At 42.0% G+C, this 17,595-nt stretch overlaps 1 protein-coding gene across 6 annotated transcripts in view; it reads right to left on the bottom strand.

Moving 5' to 3' along the window:
* Positions 1-17,595, bottom strand: part of TUBGCP3 (tubulin gamma complex component 3) — a 105,119-nt gene that overhangs the window by 23,406 nt on the left and 64,118 nt on the right. For all 6 annotated transcript variants that reach the window (XM_031007164.3, XM_063697576.1, XM_063697575.1 and 3 more), the window contains 4 exons: positions 15,157-15,346; positions 12,723-12,858; positions 11,812-11,880; positions 9,260-9,395 (listed from right to left, as the gene is read on the bottom strand). In XM_031007164.3, the coding sequence (XP_030863024.2) occupies positions 9,260-9,395; positions 11,812-11,880; positions 12,723-12,858; positions 15,157-15,346 (531 nt within the window). The remainder of the gene's footprint in view (positions 1-9,259; positions 9,396-11,811; positions 11,881-12,722; positions 12,859-15,156; positions 15,347-17,595) is intronic.

Genomic DNA, 17,595 nt, shown 5'->3' on the forward strand with positions numbered 1-17,595 from the left:
TTTCATTGGAAAACAAATGGACGAATTCTACCAGTCACATGCCACGACTCACAGGTCTCACCCTGACATCCGATGTCTCCATCGACCTTTCCCCAGGTACATGCTCAGTGTGATCCTAAAATGTAGCACTGCTGTGCACTTGTGCACAGTAAGCACAATCTGTTTTATTTTCTAGCCTTTTCAAGCAACTACCCAGGTTATACTTATCCATCCTGACCTCCTTCAGAGAAGGTTGAAGCTGAATGACAAAACTGTGGATTTCATCTAAAAATGAAAGGGGAAACTCCACCTGAAAGTTTACCGTCACCTAAAAATGCGAAGCAGGCTACTATCAGCACTTTCTCTGAGGGACTCTAGATTTGTTACAGAAGCATAAAAATTTTTTGTGGCTATTCTCCATTTTCTAGCTCCTCTGGATGCTCCGTGGGTGACAGAAGCAGCTCAGTCCCATGAAAGCTCAGGTCTGTGCTGCTCTGCTCCACCTGCATTTCTGAGGCTTCCTCCAGAATTCTTCTCAGGGTCAGTCAAGCCAGCAGCATCTGAGTAACATGCCGATTTTTCATGGCGCGAATATGCTTTTGCTAACGTCTTCTACATTTCACTGTTGCGCTATTTATGAAACCAGGAATTTTTTTCTCCGGCTTCAAATCGGTCTGAAAGTAGATACACAGTGATTAGTGATTAAATCACTAATTCTATTTCAGAATCTCTTGATTTTCTTGAGTGTACAATTTCTCTGATTAATGTTCTAGATTCTTTAATGTCACACTGGGAAATAAAAATGCTACTGAATGGCCACAAAACAAAACAAACCCATCTACCAAACAACACTGTCATGCAATGCTCAGTGTCAGCCTAAACTCCTGACATCCCACTCCAGCCCATCCCAGTGCTGCCTGGGGCCTTCCCCTTCTCTCCCTCACTCCCAGCCTCAGCATCCCGCAGCCCTGGCCCCACCAGGTTTGCATTGCTTCGCTGTCTTGGCTTTGGCTCTGCCTGTATCCCTCGTGCCCCCTAGTCACTCCAAGCCCGCCTCTCCCTCCTAGCACACACTTAAAAGGCCAACCCGTACCCCCTCACTCTGAATCCATCTATTCCTCCTCTGTGATTTTCAGCCTCCACTTCCTTCTCCATATCGGCATCTTAAACAGCCTTCCAACAAACAAAGCGTCTAACTTCGTTAGAAGTTTTGACTTTGATTTTGCCCAACTCTTCTGTAGTATATCTTTAAATTTTCAGATGCCATATGGCAGCTCAGAAGGGGTCTGTTAGTTGAAAAGGTATCGTGCACCACAACAGACAGGTCTACAGCCCCCACCCCAACCCCATCTTCCTCCTAGCCACGGCACCCTGTGAGACTGCAGTTCCCACTCACTGATGTCCCTTCCACATTCCACTCCACAACTTCAAGTATCATCCAGGCTGATGACACCTAAAATCTTTACCTCTAGTCTAGATCTATCTTAAGTTTAAGATCAGTCTGATTAATGGCCTCACAAGGTATCCTAAAAAATACTCAAATTAGCATATTTGAATGGAATCACTATCCCCCCCAAAGAAGCTCTTCCTCCAGTGCTCCCTGGGTGGTAAAAGATGCCACCACCCACCAGGTCCTCAAGTCAGAGACCCAGGTGCCACTGAGACTCCAACAACCTCCTGGCCTCCATACACGCATCACCTGCTCCTGCTGGCGCCACAGCCCAAGTCTCCCTCAAATCCATTCCCTTCCCTCCAGCCCCACGGCTGCTGTAACCATAAAGGCTAACGTCACCGCACACGGATTATTACAACTGGCTGCCCTGCTAACCACCACGGTCGCGCCCCAGGTTCATTATTCTCAACTACCTGAATCCAGACCTTCAGGACGTGCTCGTGGCTGGGCTCTCCAGCCCCATGTTGCAGCACAGTCCCCCTCCACAGCTTAGCTGAACATGCTGCTCTCCTCCCCACTGACCCGAACAGCTCATCCTCACCTGTCAGGGGCCAGCCTGGACACCATCACCTCTGGAGCCTTCTGGAATCACCCACGTCTGTCAGATGCCTCATTTAAACATTCCCATGCCACTTGGATTTTCCCGTTATCGATTGACTGTAAGATCCTGTGTAAACATCTGTTCTGCCCTAATAGGCCATGAGCTGCTTGGCCACAGGGAGCTGGTTTGTCACCTTGTCACTGGGAACCAGCAACAGGGAGCACTAAGTGGGCCCTCAATGATGATTTCCTGAAAGAATGCGTGATGTGGACACTGGACGTCAGAGCAGGCAGTCTGCATTCCTCCAGATCTTGAGTACTCAAACTCACACCTTTCAAAAGGTTTCTATAAGCAAGGTCAATTTAGCAACAATGTGAATATAGGTGTTCTTTCCTTTTACAGTCTTAAAGTACTACCAGCGAATACAGTTTTCCTTCTAGAAAAATCATCTCTTATTGTGTCTACAATGAGTACGGAGGACAGCATCTTCAATGGTCTTCTTTTGCGACAAAGCCCCTTGACAGTGAGAGACATATGGTTGCTGCTGAGGACGCTGCTACTGAAAAGAAACCTCATAAAACCATCCACATGACAGAAGTCTGAAATCCCTACAATATCACAATTATTTTTCTTTCCCAAATGAGAAATTAAACACTACAGGCAATAGTATTTCTGAACTTCTAACTACTCTAAGGCTGTAATGACTATGAACTCAATTCACAAGGCACAATTAGTCCTTTAGTTCCTAAAATATTCCATTTACACCTGCCAACATGCCTAGGATCTCTTTACCCAGCACTCTGAAAATATATTTTAGGCACATGTTTTAAAAGTGTTTTTATGGCTGACCCACAAGTAACTATATAATTATAAGAATCCCAAAAGCAAAGCAACATTGGCAATAAGGTCCAATGAATACAGGATGCACATCTCCTGCAGGGCCAACGCCACACTGGACGGCCGATACACAAAACTGGGCGGCCACTATCTCCTCCCGCTTGGGCAGCAGCTAAGCGCCAGGCTCTTCTGTAATTCTCCACTGACCCCTAAAGGCTGTCGAAAGAACTTCAAGTTTGACTCAAACACCGGCTCTTAAGGACTTGTTCAGGCACCTTCCGCCAGAACCCCCTCACATGCGGAGATGCCCCTATAGATAGCATCGAGTACTGCTAAACATGATATTTTTTTTTTTTTTTAGAAAAGACGTTAAAACAATTTGTTCACAATTTCAAAATCACCTCCTCAACCCATATTTATGGTGATGCTACTGTATTTAAAAGTGACCTTATCAAAGTACCCATCTGATCTATTTTTCTCAAGACTAAGGATCCAGATGACATTTGTTAAGACCTAGGATTGTTTTCAAAGTCTCTAACCACCTTTAAGGATCTCATCCTTACATCATCGGCATTCCTGCTCTCCCAGGCAAGTAATCACGGCAACAGTGAACTTGGGGGCACTCACCACAGGCAGGTGCTGTTCCAAGTACTTTCACTCAGACTTAATCCTGCAACACTAGGAAGTAAGTGCCAGCGCCACCTCATCCCCCAGATGAGGAAACTGAGGCAGAAGATCAAGAAATCAGCTGAGGCCACACAGCCTCAGAGACAGGTGATGGGGTGGGGACTCCCCCGGGCAATGTAGCTCTAGCACCAACGGCTCAGCTTAAAGTTTCCATCAATTGGAGCCAGGCACAGAGAACTTTTTATATCTGTATTTGTATGTTTCACTAAGGATCCAAAAGACTTTTGTTAAGGATCTTTTGGATCCTTAGTGAAAAATATGAATGATGAGTGAAACATACAATGAATACAGCAAGCACACCTCCTGCAGGGCTGGACGGTTGAGACACATTAAGGATACAAAACACAGGATACAAAAACACAGATAGATACACAAAGAAATTTTTAAAGAGAAAAACTTCAACTCATCCTTTATCATTCACTGAGTCTAAGACACTGTCATCTGTAAGATGAATCGTTATTATATGAATCATCAAGAAAGTAAAACAGTTGCCAGTCACACTGACAGACACCCTGACCACAGTCCTGTGCGGGAAACACCCTCTGAACCCACCGCTCAGATGGGCCCCTCACAGGGCACTGCTGGCCCGCGGGCACCTGCCTTTCCTGGTAAGATAAAATCTGTGGTGCTGCTTTACATGGAAAAGTGGCATTTTGGTTCTTCTCTCAATAATAATTATGTGCTTCATGGATTTCAAATTTATGCTCCACTGCTATTTCTACACCTTTCTGCAAACACAGCAACTTTTCATTTCAAAATAGAGCCAGGGTGGAGCCAGGGTGTAATCTTTTTGAAGGCAATGAACCGCAGCTGGGCCGGTACTAAAGGCTGTGCTGCCGGAGCACAGAGCCCAGCTCCAGGAACCAAGAGGAGCTGGGGCCAGGTTTACGCAGCTGCAGGTCACAGGAGCCTGCAGCTCCACAGACTTTAAGACACATTGAGAACATGAAAACAATGTGTATCTTAGAAGTGATACAATATGGTTAAAAGGAAAACCAAAAAAAAAAATGTAGTATCAGCTATTAAACCTTCATTTACCTTATTTTTTGATATATTGGGCCAAAACCAAATTTGGGCCAATCCAACCTTTTCAGATTCTGGGTCTCAGGCTGCTCTCCACTATACACTAGGGAGGTTTGACTGTGGTATCTCCAAAGTGCCTTCTACTTGAAAGCTTTCTAATTATAAGGGACCTGCTGGTTTAGATGTGGCCCCACCAAGCTATTTCCATGGCCAGACACTGCTCTTCAATACCTACACAAGGAAGCACTTACTCAGACACTCGTTCTCTCGAAAGCACATTTCATTCAGTGGGATTAGAAAAGATAAAGGAAAACCTGTAACTTATTATCATTACATTTTAGACAAGAAATAATTGAGTGTCTAGTGTACAAGCTCTAATTTTAAAATGTAGTATTATTTACATTTCATTTTAAGCTAGTGGAGTTCCATTATCTTAAACAGTGGCTGAGCACAGTAGCTCACGCCCATAACCCCAATACTTTGGGAGGCCAAGGCGGGCAGATCACTTGAGGCCAGGAGTTCGAGGCCAGCCTGGCCAACATAGTGAAAACCCCATCTCTGCTACAAATATTAACACAAAAAATTAGCTGGGCATGGTGTACATGCCTGTAATCCCAGCTACTCAGGAGACTGAGGAATGAGAATCACTTGATCCTGGGAGGCGGAGGTTGCAGTGAGCTGAGATCACACCACTGTACTCCAGCCTGGGCGACAGAGCAAGACTCTGTCTCAAAAAAAAAAAAAAAAAAAAAAAAAAGGCCCAGGCACAGTGGCTCACGCCTGTAATCCCAGCACTGGGGGAGGCCAAGGTGGGCAGATCACCTTAGGCCAGGAGCTTGAGACCAGCCTGGCCAACATGGTGAAACCCCATCTCTACTAAAACTACAAAAAATTAGCCAGGTGTTGTGGCAGGCACCTGTAATTCCAGCTACTCATGAGGATGAGGCAGGAGAGTAGCTTGAATCTGGGAAGTGGAGGTTGCAGTGAGCCAAAATCGCACCATTGCACTCCAGCCTGGGTGACGGAGTGAGACTCCATCTCAAAAAAAAGGTAAATGTAAATCTCCACTAACCACTGTTCCCTGAGAACTTCAGGGACCATTTCAGAGAATTAACATTCTCTTAAGAGCCCTCTAAAAACTGTCTAAACATTAATTTTTGTCTCAGACGAGTAAGTTAATGTCTTAAAAACCGGAGGAAAACTAAGAAAGTGTTATTTCTGAATCAGACTTCTATTAGAACCTGACTACGTAAATTTCATCTTGATTCTTCATGAAAGACGAACGCATCCTTGTTTTCCCTCAAGAACATAAGAGATCGATTTTATTTCTAATAAAGACCAAAAGCAAATTATTTCAATGCCACTGTTTTGAAAGGGGAAAGGGAGGGAACCTGAGGGAGAAAGAAAAAGCCTCCATTCGTTCCCTCCCCACCCCACACAAAGGCTGAGAAAGAATACAGGCTCAGTTACCTGTATTGGTCTATTTCATTTTGTGAAATGTTATCTGAAACATGAATTTAGTTTCCAGTAGTAGAAATATTTTCTAGATTAATTGAATCTAACAAACCATTTCAGTATTAGCCGCTGTGTTTTGTCCAGCTGACGGGCAAATACATAAAAAGCTGCTACCATCCAGGATTGGTAAAGGCATGAAAAGCAGATCATCTTACATGAGGAATGGGTGGCATCTTCTTGGTAGATCATGATCAAAAACTCTTGCCCCCAGCAAAGCACTTTCACATGTAACTACTTACTGCACACCATGAAGCAAGTTACTACTTTGATGAATATTGCTAAAACACTAGGGTGATAACTGTTGATACTTTAAGTAAGACTAAGCTGTCCTCTGCACACCACGCCCATACAAGGCCCCATGGCAGCTGTTGATGGGAGCTCTCTACAGGGTCTGTCTGTACTCTGCTTCAGATTTATGATTAGCAGGACATTTCTAACGGGCTGGATTAGCAAAATCAGCTAGTTGATTTCTGCTCATGAAGCTGCTTGGCCATGAACTACTTTAAAATACTTCTTTATTAAAGGTAAGAACACTGACACCCCAACAGAAATGCAGGTAAAACAATTCCTGAAAAAGGAAATATGGTAGTCCCCCATACAGTTTCTCTTTATGCTGTTTGTCACCTGCTGTCAATGGCAGTCCAGAAATAGCACATGGAAAATCCCAGAAATAAACAATTCATAAGTTTTCAATTGAGCACCGTTCTGAGTAGTGACGAAATCTCACACCATCCTGCTCCAACCTAGCCAGGAAGTTAATCAACCCTTTGTCCAGCAAATTCATGGCGTATCCAACCCCCCCGTTAGTCACTCAGTAGCTGTCTCAGTTATCAGGTCAACAGATCACGATAAAAAAAGGTGAGCACAATACGGTGAGATCTTTTGAGAGAGACATAACACCCACATAACGTTTGTAATAGTATGATGTTAAAATAATCCTATTTTGCCATTCGTTATTGCTGTTAATCACTTACTGTGCCTAACCTATAAGTTAAACTTTATCATAGGTACGTACATATGGGGAAAAGCAGTATACGTAAGGTTTGATACTATCTGAGGTTTCAGGCATCCATGGGGTGGGGGGGAGGGTCTTAGAATATATCCCCTGTAGATAAAGGGAATACTACATAATACAGCAAAACAAAGAAAAAAGAGGCCAGGCATGGTGGCTTATGCCTGTAATCCCAGCACTCTGGAAGGCCAAGGTGGGAGGATCACTTGAGCCCAGGAATTTGAGGCTAGCCTGGGCAACAAAGGGGGACCCCATCTTAAAAATAAAAAGTGTTCACCCTCATCAATCATTTTAAAAGCATAACATTTAAAAAGCATAAAAGTTGAAATGAACTTCCATTTTCACCTATGAATTGACAATTTATTTGAATTAATAGCCAATGTTAACAAAAACAGTGATACAGACAACTATCAACAATACGATCTGGGCTTACTGAGATATGAACTAAATTGGTACACATCTCCCAAACAGTGATCTGATAATATCAATAGAGTTAAAATACGAATACTTAGTAAGTAAAAAGTCAAACTAAAATTCAAACTGTTAAGCAAGCAGTTCCACTTCTATCTATTCTCAAGAAATATTCAGAGGCATATAAAGTTGTATTTATAAAAACATGCATGGCATTATTTATATTGGCAAAAAATTGGAGAAAAAAACTACATGTCCAGCCAAAGAGAAATGAAGAAATCATATGTACATGAGGTAATATCGTGCTATTAAAAATGGTTCAGAAAAAGTTTCAATAGCGAGGGGGAAGGATCAGCAGAAGAAGCTGGAGTCAAACTCTGTGAAGCAGGATCCTAGCGATATAAATAAATTTTATAAATAATAAAATATGCATTTTCCCATACATAGAAAACTGATCAAAAAATGTATTAGTTATCTCCAACTAGAAAACAAAACTCATTATTGATATTCAATACAATAAGAGAAGAGCAAATTGATACAGATGTTGCTAAACTGATAATCAGATCAGAAAACTATATCGCAACCAGCCCATATTTCAAGTTGATAATGGAGCTCAGCCTTCACAGAGGCTTATTTTGACGTGTGACAATGACAGCATCGGTTTGGCCTTGAATTAGTCTAAATCCACTACAAGAAAGATGCTGCCTCGTGAACGGGGCAGCCAGGAACCGATCTACCTGGTGGTATTCATAAGAACACAGGGGGAAGGAAAAGTGCAGGCAAGTACACATCCAGTTAAAGCAACTGTGAGCAAGGGAATCCGCAACAGTGGCGAGAAGGACGGTGTGAAACCATGGAGAAAGGAGACCCACAGAGCCCCAGGCGTGCATGCAGCCCTCTCAGCACAGCCCTCCTCCCACCTCCCATCCAGTGGCAGCACATTCATAAGAAGGGCACCCTGCCCACAGCCATCACTGCCTTTAAAAGAAAATCTCCCCTTTGCTTCCCTCTCAGCTAATTCAGAGGATTCCTACCATTCACTTCCCACTATAGTCAAATATCAACACCCAATAAAAACCGACAATTCTACATGTCAGTGTTGGCTCAGACAGGGAACTCCCTGCCCCACAGCCTTCGGCGGGGGTCACTATTCTGGATCTCTGGTAGCTGCTCAGGGACCAGCCTGTGAGCTGGTAAAGAAGCAGAGATCATGAACTGCTTTCTCCAAACAACTGCTCTCTTTTTATTCTTAACAATTACTTTTCACCAAAGAATTAAAGGCATATACCATTTAGTTCTTCTTTAGAGACATACCTACTGAAATACTTTCTCAAAGGTTCTGACCAAATCAATTTTATATAAAGACTTCAAAATTACTTGTAATTTAAGTCATTCAATGTTTATAACATTAAAATAATCTTGACTATCTGATACCTAAGAATTTTTACTATAGTTTTAGATTGTTTTAAATAATATATTCCCATGTTCTGGTTTATGGACAAAACAAAACATTAAAGAAATTCTCAAAAACAATTTAGTTAAAACACTGTATGAATTTTAAATGAGTCAGTGATTTATTAAACTGTTTTCCTTAAAAATAGGCAATTTTTTAAAAGTATATATATGAACATTAGAATAAAAAATAAATGTGATTTTAAAAGAAAGTTCGCCATCTGAAAAAAATATATAGCTGTCACCGTGAGTCTACCTTAACTTCCGCGGAGTTGCTGGAAACCGCACCCAGTGGGGGCTGGAGGCTGCTGGGAGTGTGTGGGGACCCGTGACCGTGCTGGGGGCTCACCTGGCATGTTTCTCAGGAGCTTTGCATTGCACATGTGTCCCTTCCGTATGTCAGTGAGGATGTATTCCATCCGCTTCGCCCTCCAGAGGAAGTTAAATACTCTTAGGTAGTGGCTCATACATTCTCGAGTAAACACCTGGGATAACAGCAGAAGACGAGTTGATAGTATTCCCACATAAGAATCCTCTCAGTACAGGTCTCAATCTTTTTTTTAAAAAGGTACATTTTAGCAAACTATCATAATATAACAACCACACTGATTACTTACATGCTAGGCAGCATGCTAAGCAAAGTCACAGTAACAGAAGGCAGACATTTTTATGCCAGTTGTACAGATGGGGAAACAGAGGCCTAATGTTACACAGCTTGCAGTTTATTAGGATTTTCAATCCATTTTAGACTAGTCTAAACCTAGTTGAAAATATGGACTCTTCACTACAACTCCCCCCAACCTGCCTGAGGGATCCGTGAGGCAGGGATGCACTTTCTTCTGTAACGGTAGCTCCTAAGGGTGGTGAATCTCATGGAAGGTAGGCCTAGAACAATCTCCCGTCTGAAAAGAATCCTTCAGGTTATTTTCACCCATTTACTTTTGTTTTTTGTTTGTTTGTTTGTTTGTTTTGAGATAAGAGTCTCACTCCGTCACCCAGGCTGGAGTGCAGTGGTGAGAACTCAGCTCACTGCAACCTCCGCCTCCTGGGTTGAAGGGATTCTCATGCCTCAGCCTCCTGAGTAGCCATAATTACAGGTGTGTGCCACCATGCCCAGCTAATTTTTATATTTTTTAGGAGAGGTGTGTTTTTGCCATGTTAGCCAGGCTGGTCTCGAACTCCTGGCCTCGAGTGATAGATTTGCCTTTTTTAAATAAATCTATGATATAAACTTTTTTCCTTGAGTCCTTCTACTAAAGTAGAGCTTTACAGACCTAAACATTTAACAATATTGCATGAGCAATTGTTTATGTACATGGCATGACAACTTTGACACTCTTAATGAGATCTGTAATACTACGAAATAATTAATTATCTCTTATCTAGGCAATGTTCAGTTTACCTATTTGTCAAGGCACTCAGACTCTGTGAAATAATCGATGCAATTATCTGTACTATGGTATCTTTTATGCTATGAAAATAATACGTAATGTATGCAAATTAACAAGGCAGGAGATATGAAAGTTGCTAATTTAAATAATTTGTTAAGGCCGGGCACGGTGGCTCATGCCTATAATCCCAGCACTTTGGGAGGGAGGCAGGTGGATCACCTGAGGTCAGAAGTTTGAGACCAGCCTGGCCAATATGGTGAAACCCCATCTCTACTAAAAATACAAAAATTAGCCAGACATGGTGGCTTGTGCCTGTAATCCTAGCTACTTGGGAGGGTGAGGCAGGAGAATCGCTTGAATCTGAGAGGTGAAGGTTGCAGTGACCCAAGATTGTACCACTGCACTCCCAGCCTTGGTGACAGAGTGAGACTCTGTGTCAAAAATAAATTAAATAAATAATTTGTTAAAATATCACACTGCTTTTTGCATTGTAACTATTTTAAATTGCTTAGGATATAAGTCAAAAGAGAAAAAGCTAATTTGAATATGATGAGAAATTAAATTTAAGAGAAGTTATACACTTAAAATATAGTAGCTTTGATCAATAAAGGTTACACACCAGGAATTTATGTGTAAAAAGGAAATTGCACCAGCAGTTCCCATCTCACTGTAGACAGGAGAGACACACTTACCAGTGGCAGGTTTCTTACCCCCAAGAGGAAAGAGGGTGAGTGTGCCCTGATGCAATTATTGCAGCAGCGTGATATGCACCCTGAGAGGCGGGAAAACAGCACGAAGCAGGCTCTACCAGAACCACTAAGAAGAAATTTTAGAGCCCAACTATATTCCTTCTCAACAGAATACTTTTCCCAATACTTCAAAGAAATGCAATGTTCTTCTTCAGTATTTCAGATATAAAAATGACTGAAGTAAGTTTAGAGGGTATCTTGGTCAAGGAAATTTATTCAAGTCTGAATACTTTAAAAATGAGCACTAAAAAGAGGCATTTTAATTGCAGACATGTAAAAAGACAGCTTTCCTGGTCAGCCTTTTATAACGTGGTAACTGTTATGTAGGTAAAAGCACTATGAACAAAGTACAGCTGCTTCCTCATCGGTTTAAATGAATACTAAATACCAAATTTTATGTAAGTAGTAAAAATATGATTCCCCTAAAATACACTTTATAGTTCCTTTCACATTATCCTAAACTAGTTGCCATAGTATAAGAATAATGGAAGAAAATGAACAGTCCATTTATTAAGGAGTTGCTGAAACCTATGATAGAACAAATGATTTTTTAAGAATTTTTAAAATAATAGAGCATTTCAGTACTCATTAATAATCATTTAAAACACACACACAATTTTGGCTTAAGTATTCATTCAATGAGTAGATCTTAGATGTCGAGTGATCACTTGAAGTCCCCAGAGAAGAAAGCCAATTTCAAACAAAATCTTTAACAATCTTAATAGTTGTAAATACTATAAAATGATGCAGGATAATCTTACAGTTGCAATTGGTCCGTCAACATGATAATCGAGGCTGAAGACATCCCATCCAGTGTCACCGGGAGAGACCTAACAACAGAAACAAACACATAATTGCAAGACCTTAAGCTTCTTGCTGAAGAACTTGTTAACGCAAAGAAAAAGCAGTAAAATAATGCCCAATTGTTAAAAACTGCTCAACAGTTCTGAGTGCATCTTCTTGTTAACTTCTACAACCTCACCAATTAGGCAATAATGAGCACACAGTAGGTGCTCTGCAAACATCTGGCAATGCATGGTGTATTTCTGAATGAATATTGTGACTATGTGTTTAAAATTCATCACCATTTGCTTATGACGAAAACCCACTGCCTCTAAATATGTTCCAAATCTTTTTATTCCAAGATGACTCTTGCAATATTTTAAGAAAACCAACCGTTCTGCTAATGATCTTCCATCACAACTAAGTAAATAGTGGGTTTATGTTCATAATAACCACACCCTTAAGAAAAGTCATGTCCTACCAAACTGCAACTACAAACATCCATTTTCTGATAAATACCATCGTACACCATGTCTTGTGCTCCTGTTGGATTTACTATGAGAAGAAAGCACCATTTTCTAAGCATCTGTGATATGCTGCCCAGCACAGGGCAAGGGTGTCATGCGTTTTCTCCAGCTTAAGCCTAGCAGCCCTGCAAGGCTCCCCGCTGCAAGATGGGCAAACGGAAACCCAGATGGTGGAGAGGGAGCAGATGTGCTGACCAGGCAGTAACAAGCCACAGAGTGGAGTTACTACTCAGGCTGCCCAGTTTCCAGAAAGATAACAGCTAGCTGTGCCTGAAACAACATGGAAAACACTCGCTAGAACACCCCAGCCCAGTGGGTCCTCGGTGCCGGGGCGGCGTTCCCAACACGCAGAGCCGCAGTACCTCCAGCAGCCGCACGTCCAGCCTTCGCAGGATCTCAGGACTGTCAAACTGTGCATTGGTGGCTCTGACAGCGGTTTCTAGAATTCCAGTCAAGTTATGCTGATACAAAGTCGTAGCTGGACGGACAAGTTCTGGTCTTAACAAATTTTTTAAAAATTAAAGAAAATGTTACTTCAATTCTTAATGAACTTTAAAAAACGTATAAACTATTAAAAGTAAGAGTTCAAATTATAAAAACTCAAAAGACAAATGGGACCAATACAATAATGCAGCAACAAAAGCTTCAGAGCATTAACTGCAAACAGGGCTTACTAATTATTGTGGAGTTACATTTCTTTAAAATCTGAAAAATACTGATTTTGGCCAGGAACATTTGCTCAAGCTTGTAATCCCAGCACTTTGGGAGGCCAAGGTGGGAGGATCACCTGAGGTCAGGAGTTTGAGGCCAGCCTGGCCAACATAGTGAAATCCTATCTCTACTAAAAATACAAAAATTAGCCCAGCATGGTGGCGGGCACCTGTAATCCCAGCTACTTTGGAGTCTGAGGCAGGAGAATCGCTTGAACCCAGGAAGCAGAGGTTGCAGTGAGCCAAGATCGCACCACTGCACTCCAGCCTGGGTGACAGACAGAGCGAGACTCCATCTCAAAAAAAAAAAAAAGAACTGATTTTGATTCAGCTTAAATTGAAAGTACTTAAATGTGCTATACATGTTAACAAAGTTTTCAAACTTCAGACTGGCCTATGAGTAGCATGAGCTGATATAATTTCCTTTTAGACCCAATGGGAAGAGGAGAGGTCTCCGTCAAATCAAAGCAATTAGGTACATGGATGTCATGATTCTAAAGGGCCAAGAAACACTACACTTTCAGCAAGCATTTCTTGAGGGTTACTGATATCTGCTTTTATAAATACGAAGCTAACACGTCTCTAATCAGGGGGTGACCAAGTTAGGAACACCACTAATCAACTCAGGTAGACGTGTAAGCTCTACAAAACACAGGGCAGAGACAAGGTGAAAAAGACACACAACGTCAAATAAACCTAAAAACTAGGAACTTAAAATACGACATGGAGGAGAAATGAATTTTTCATTTTATAGCAAGCATGCGATACTTTCAACATTAAGATTGGGCACAAGGCAAATGCATTCAGCCGGCTCTATGATGTGACCTATGACACCATCAGGGTCCTCCAAACCTCACTTTGGCTCCTCATCTCCATCTGCACCAAATGACCCACATACACACCCCATGCCCCCATGGCATTAGAGAACATTTCCCCTTTAAAAGCTCATCACCACTCATACTTCAAACAGGTGTTGACCTCATCACGACCAGCATTTACTGTACTAGTGAACCTTCTTTTCTTACAAATGTGTTAGCAGGCATCAGCTATGACTAAGGCATGAGCATGTTGCAAGCCAGCTATGGCTATGTACGCCTCAAAAAGCCACATGAGTTTTCACATGGGAGACTGGCTTCTGGCTAGAAGGTAGGATGTAAGAGCCTGCATGTCTCAAACAGTGCTTCTCAATGTGTAGTCCCCACAAATGCAGCATCACCAGCAGCTGGAACTGGCTGGAAATGCAAATCCTCTACCCCACACCTGAGAATCTCATTCTCTGAAGTGGGCCCACAAGCTACTGCAGCAAGCTTTCTAGTCTGTGATACACTGAAACTTGAGGACCTGAGGCCTAAAACAATTGCTTGGGGAGCACTGGCAGGGTTTAAAGGTAAGTGACTATTTTGTGTCTTAAAGGGAACATTTATCTTACTTTAAGTGTCCTAAAAGGAACACCAAAAAAGAAGTTTCATTCTTCTAAACACTTAGGTGAAAATCTCCAGGCCCAGGCTGTGGGCCCCTGGGATGCTCATGCCCAGGCTCACGCTGCCTGGGCCGGGGTCTGCACTGTCTCTAGACCTAGAAGCACAGCAGGCTGTGGTCCAGAACTTGTGGAGAAGGACATACATTTAACTCTGGAAGGGAAGATGCCATGAGAAATGTCAGGGAGCAAAATGAAAAGGTCATAGTTTCATTTTTATGTGAACATTAACTACAAATATAAAAGTAGAATTCAACTTTAAAATATATATTTTATTTTTCAGCTTTATTTCAAACTCAAGCTAAAGTTAATTGTGATTAGACCAACTCCTCGTACACGAAGACTGTAAGCCCCACAGTTTTGGAAAGAAATGCCAGTTTCTCTTATGAATAAAGCACAGAACATGACAATGATGCTCTGCTGATAACCAGAGAAAAATGAAGGGGCTTTACCTTTTGAAAATTTTACATTCTTTTCAGATTTTATTTTAAAAAGTATGGTCGAAGAATTCAACTCATTTTCTTTTAATATAATTTATTCTTTTAAATACAAGATTCCTTATCATGTCAAATATATTACTTATTTATAGAAATCAAAATAGTGCCTTACTTTAGCAAGTCCATTAAGTGCCTTATAAAGTCTCCTTGACCAAGAAGCAGGTACCGCCTCATTGCCTGCATGTGGTCCAGCAAGCTGTACTTTTTATTGAGAACATCCAACAGGTATTTGCTGGTCTCAAAATAAGCAGCATCAATCTTCCCCTGAAATGCATTTTCCAAGTCTGTGAATAGGTCTGCAGCTGTAAAGAACAACACGGAAGAGCACACATGCATACGTAATTTGTATTTCCACAGAGGAGAAATGAAGGCACACAGATCCAGACTCAGGGCCAACCACTGCCTGTGGCATCAGTAACAGACTGACCGCAGGCACAGACAGCTGGACATTCCACAAAGGAGACCAGAGCCCTAAGACCACACACATGAAAACAATTCTGCCAGCTGGGTTCACAGCAGACACCTACATGTGTGTCTTCATGATTTCCAAATCCCTGAATACACTGTAACTAACCGTAAATCTCACCAAAACACACTGGTAATAGGGCAAGGCAGTGCTGAGTCACCCGTCCATACCCATAAGATGTTTCCATAAATTAGTCTTAAGACCAAAACAGCACATGCAAATAAGCTTTGTGAATTGTACAACTCGCCAAAGTTGAGTAGTAGTATCATGCACCATAGAGTGAACTCTACGGAGATTGCTGGAGATGTCTAGGGGACAAAACCAGATTGTCACCAATAAAGACGCCTGACTCTAAGCAGTAACATAGCGGAAGAAAGCATTTCCATAGCTTTCTGTTGAGAAGAAATCACAGGTGGAGACTATACACATAACAGAGCTTCTTACAGTGCTGATTTACATCTGCAAAGCACAAAACCATTTTTAAAACTTATATGAATACTTCTTCATTTCATTAAACCCACAATAATACTTAAGCTAGACAATAACCCCAGTGGGAGGAACAACCTCAGACTGAGAGAAGGCAAAACGCTAGCTGAAGACTAAGCAAGGACAAGAAAGGCGAGATCTTCTGATTCAGAGTTTAAGTCTCTTTCCACTATCTGAGTTACCCAGTTTAAATATACCAGAAGACTCTTAAGATTTGTTTGTCCTTCAGAATAAGAAAGCAGTTAAGACAGGCCTATTTTAGTGTTGCTATTATTCCAATTACACACTAGTAGCAAACAACTAAGATGCTCTCAGTGAAGAAACTGTAGTTATCTGAGGATGAGTGAGGTCTGCCTGGAGTCACGACACCACGGAACCCCTTGATGAGCTCACCACAGTCCTGTTTTAAGGGCATGGGGTTCTATTTCCGTTGATCTACGTAGTTTTAATGACATAAAGATTTTTCTCTAGAAATGTTTTCATTACACCTTTGTTTGAGTCATTAAAAATTTTCATTCCAAAGAGAAGGTCTGAATCAGTCTTAGCCCAAAGCAGCCTATGAAGACACAGAACCCAGAGCCTCCTCAGAACTCTCTTTGCTCCTTCAGGGTTGAGGCATCTCTCGTGCTCCAGTTTTTAAATTGTCACTATTTATTCTTTATTCACACTTTTAAATCTTCATAACCTTTTCACAGATAAAGATGAATTTGACATGTTCTCCTGTTTTTTGACCATTATTAGGAGTCTTTTAGGATTTGCATCTTCTGTCTTCTCAACAGCAGAAACTTTGCTCTCCGCAGACCCTGGCAGCCATGGACAAGACGACGGGGACCACAGGAGTCGTCACAGAGAAGCAGCAGCGTCAGCAGCAGCGTCAGCAGCAGCAGCGCCCCGTCACCCTCAGCATCTGCAGGGGACCAATCCCACGACCCCCACAGACACCAAAATTCCCTGATGCTCAAGTCTCTTCTACAAAACAAAGCAATATTTGCACCTAACCTACACACATCTTCCCATATACGGTAAATCATCTCTAAATTACTTATAATATCTAGCGCAATGTACATGCTATGCAAATAGCTGTTAAACTGTCTTGGTTTTTTGTGTATTTTTTTAGTGTCTGCCTTTTTTTTTAAGTGTTTTTGATCCTCAGTTGATTGAATCTGCAGATGTGGGGCGATGGGTATGGGGGCCGCCAGCAGCACAGCAGACGCGGTGCTCACACAAGCAGCAGCAACCTTCATGGAGAGCCTCCAGCACAGCAGGCGCATGGGGACGCCCTGTCCCAGGCACAGCCCATGTGTGCGCCGCCTTCTCTAGGAACTATGAAAGGTCACAACTCGAACACAACTGCTCTCCTGGTTCTTCTTCCTTCCACCTCTTCAGTGTAGAAGCATTTCCCCAAAATCTGTATTGGATCACATCTATCTCTATTCCAGGAACTAATCTGGGGTCTATGTACCCCTCCACAAAAAAAATACATGTAAAATTATGTCTGAATGCTTTAGGGTGAGAGGGGCCATGGCTCTCACACGCCTGGAAAGGGTGTCTCCCCTGGACCACACGGGAGCTCTTGCTACACCATCCTGCCTTGTCCTG

The sequence above is a fragment of the Gorilla gorilla genome, chromosome 14, assembly GCF_029281585.2.
Source record: "Gorilla gorilla gorilla isolate KB3781 chromosome 14, NHGRI_mGorGor1-v2.1_pri, whole genome shotgun sequence".
Taxonomy (NCBI): domain Eukaryota; kingdom Metazoa; phylum Chordata; class Mammalia; order Primates; family Hominidae; genus Gorilla; species Gorilla gorilla.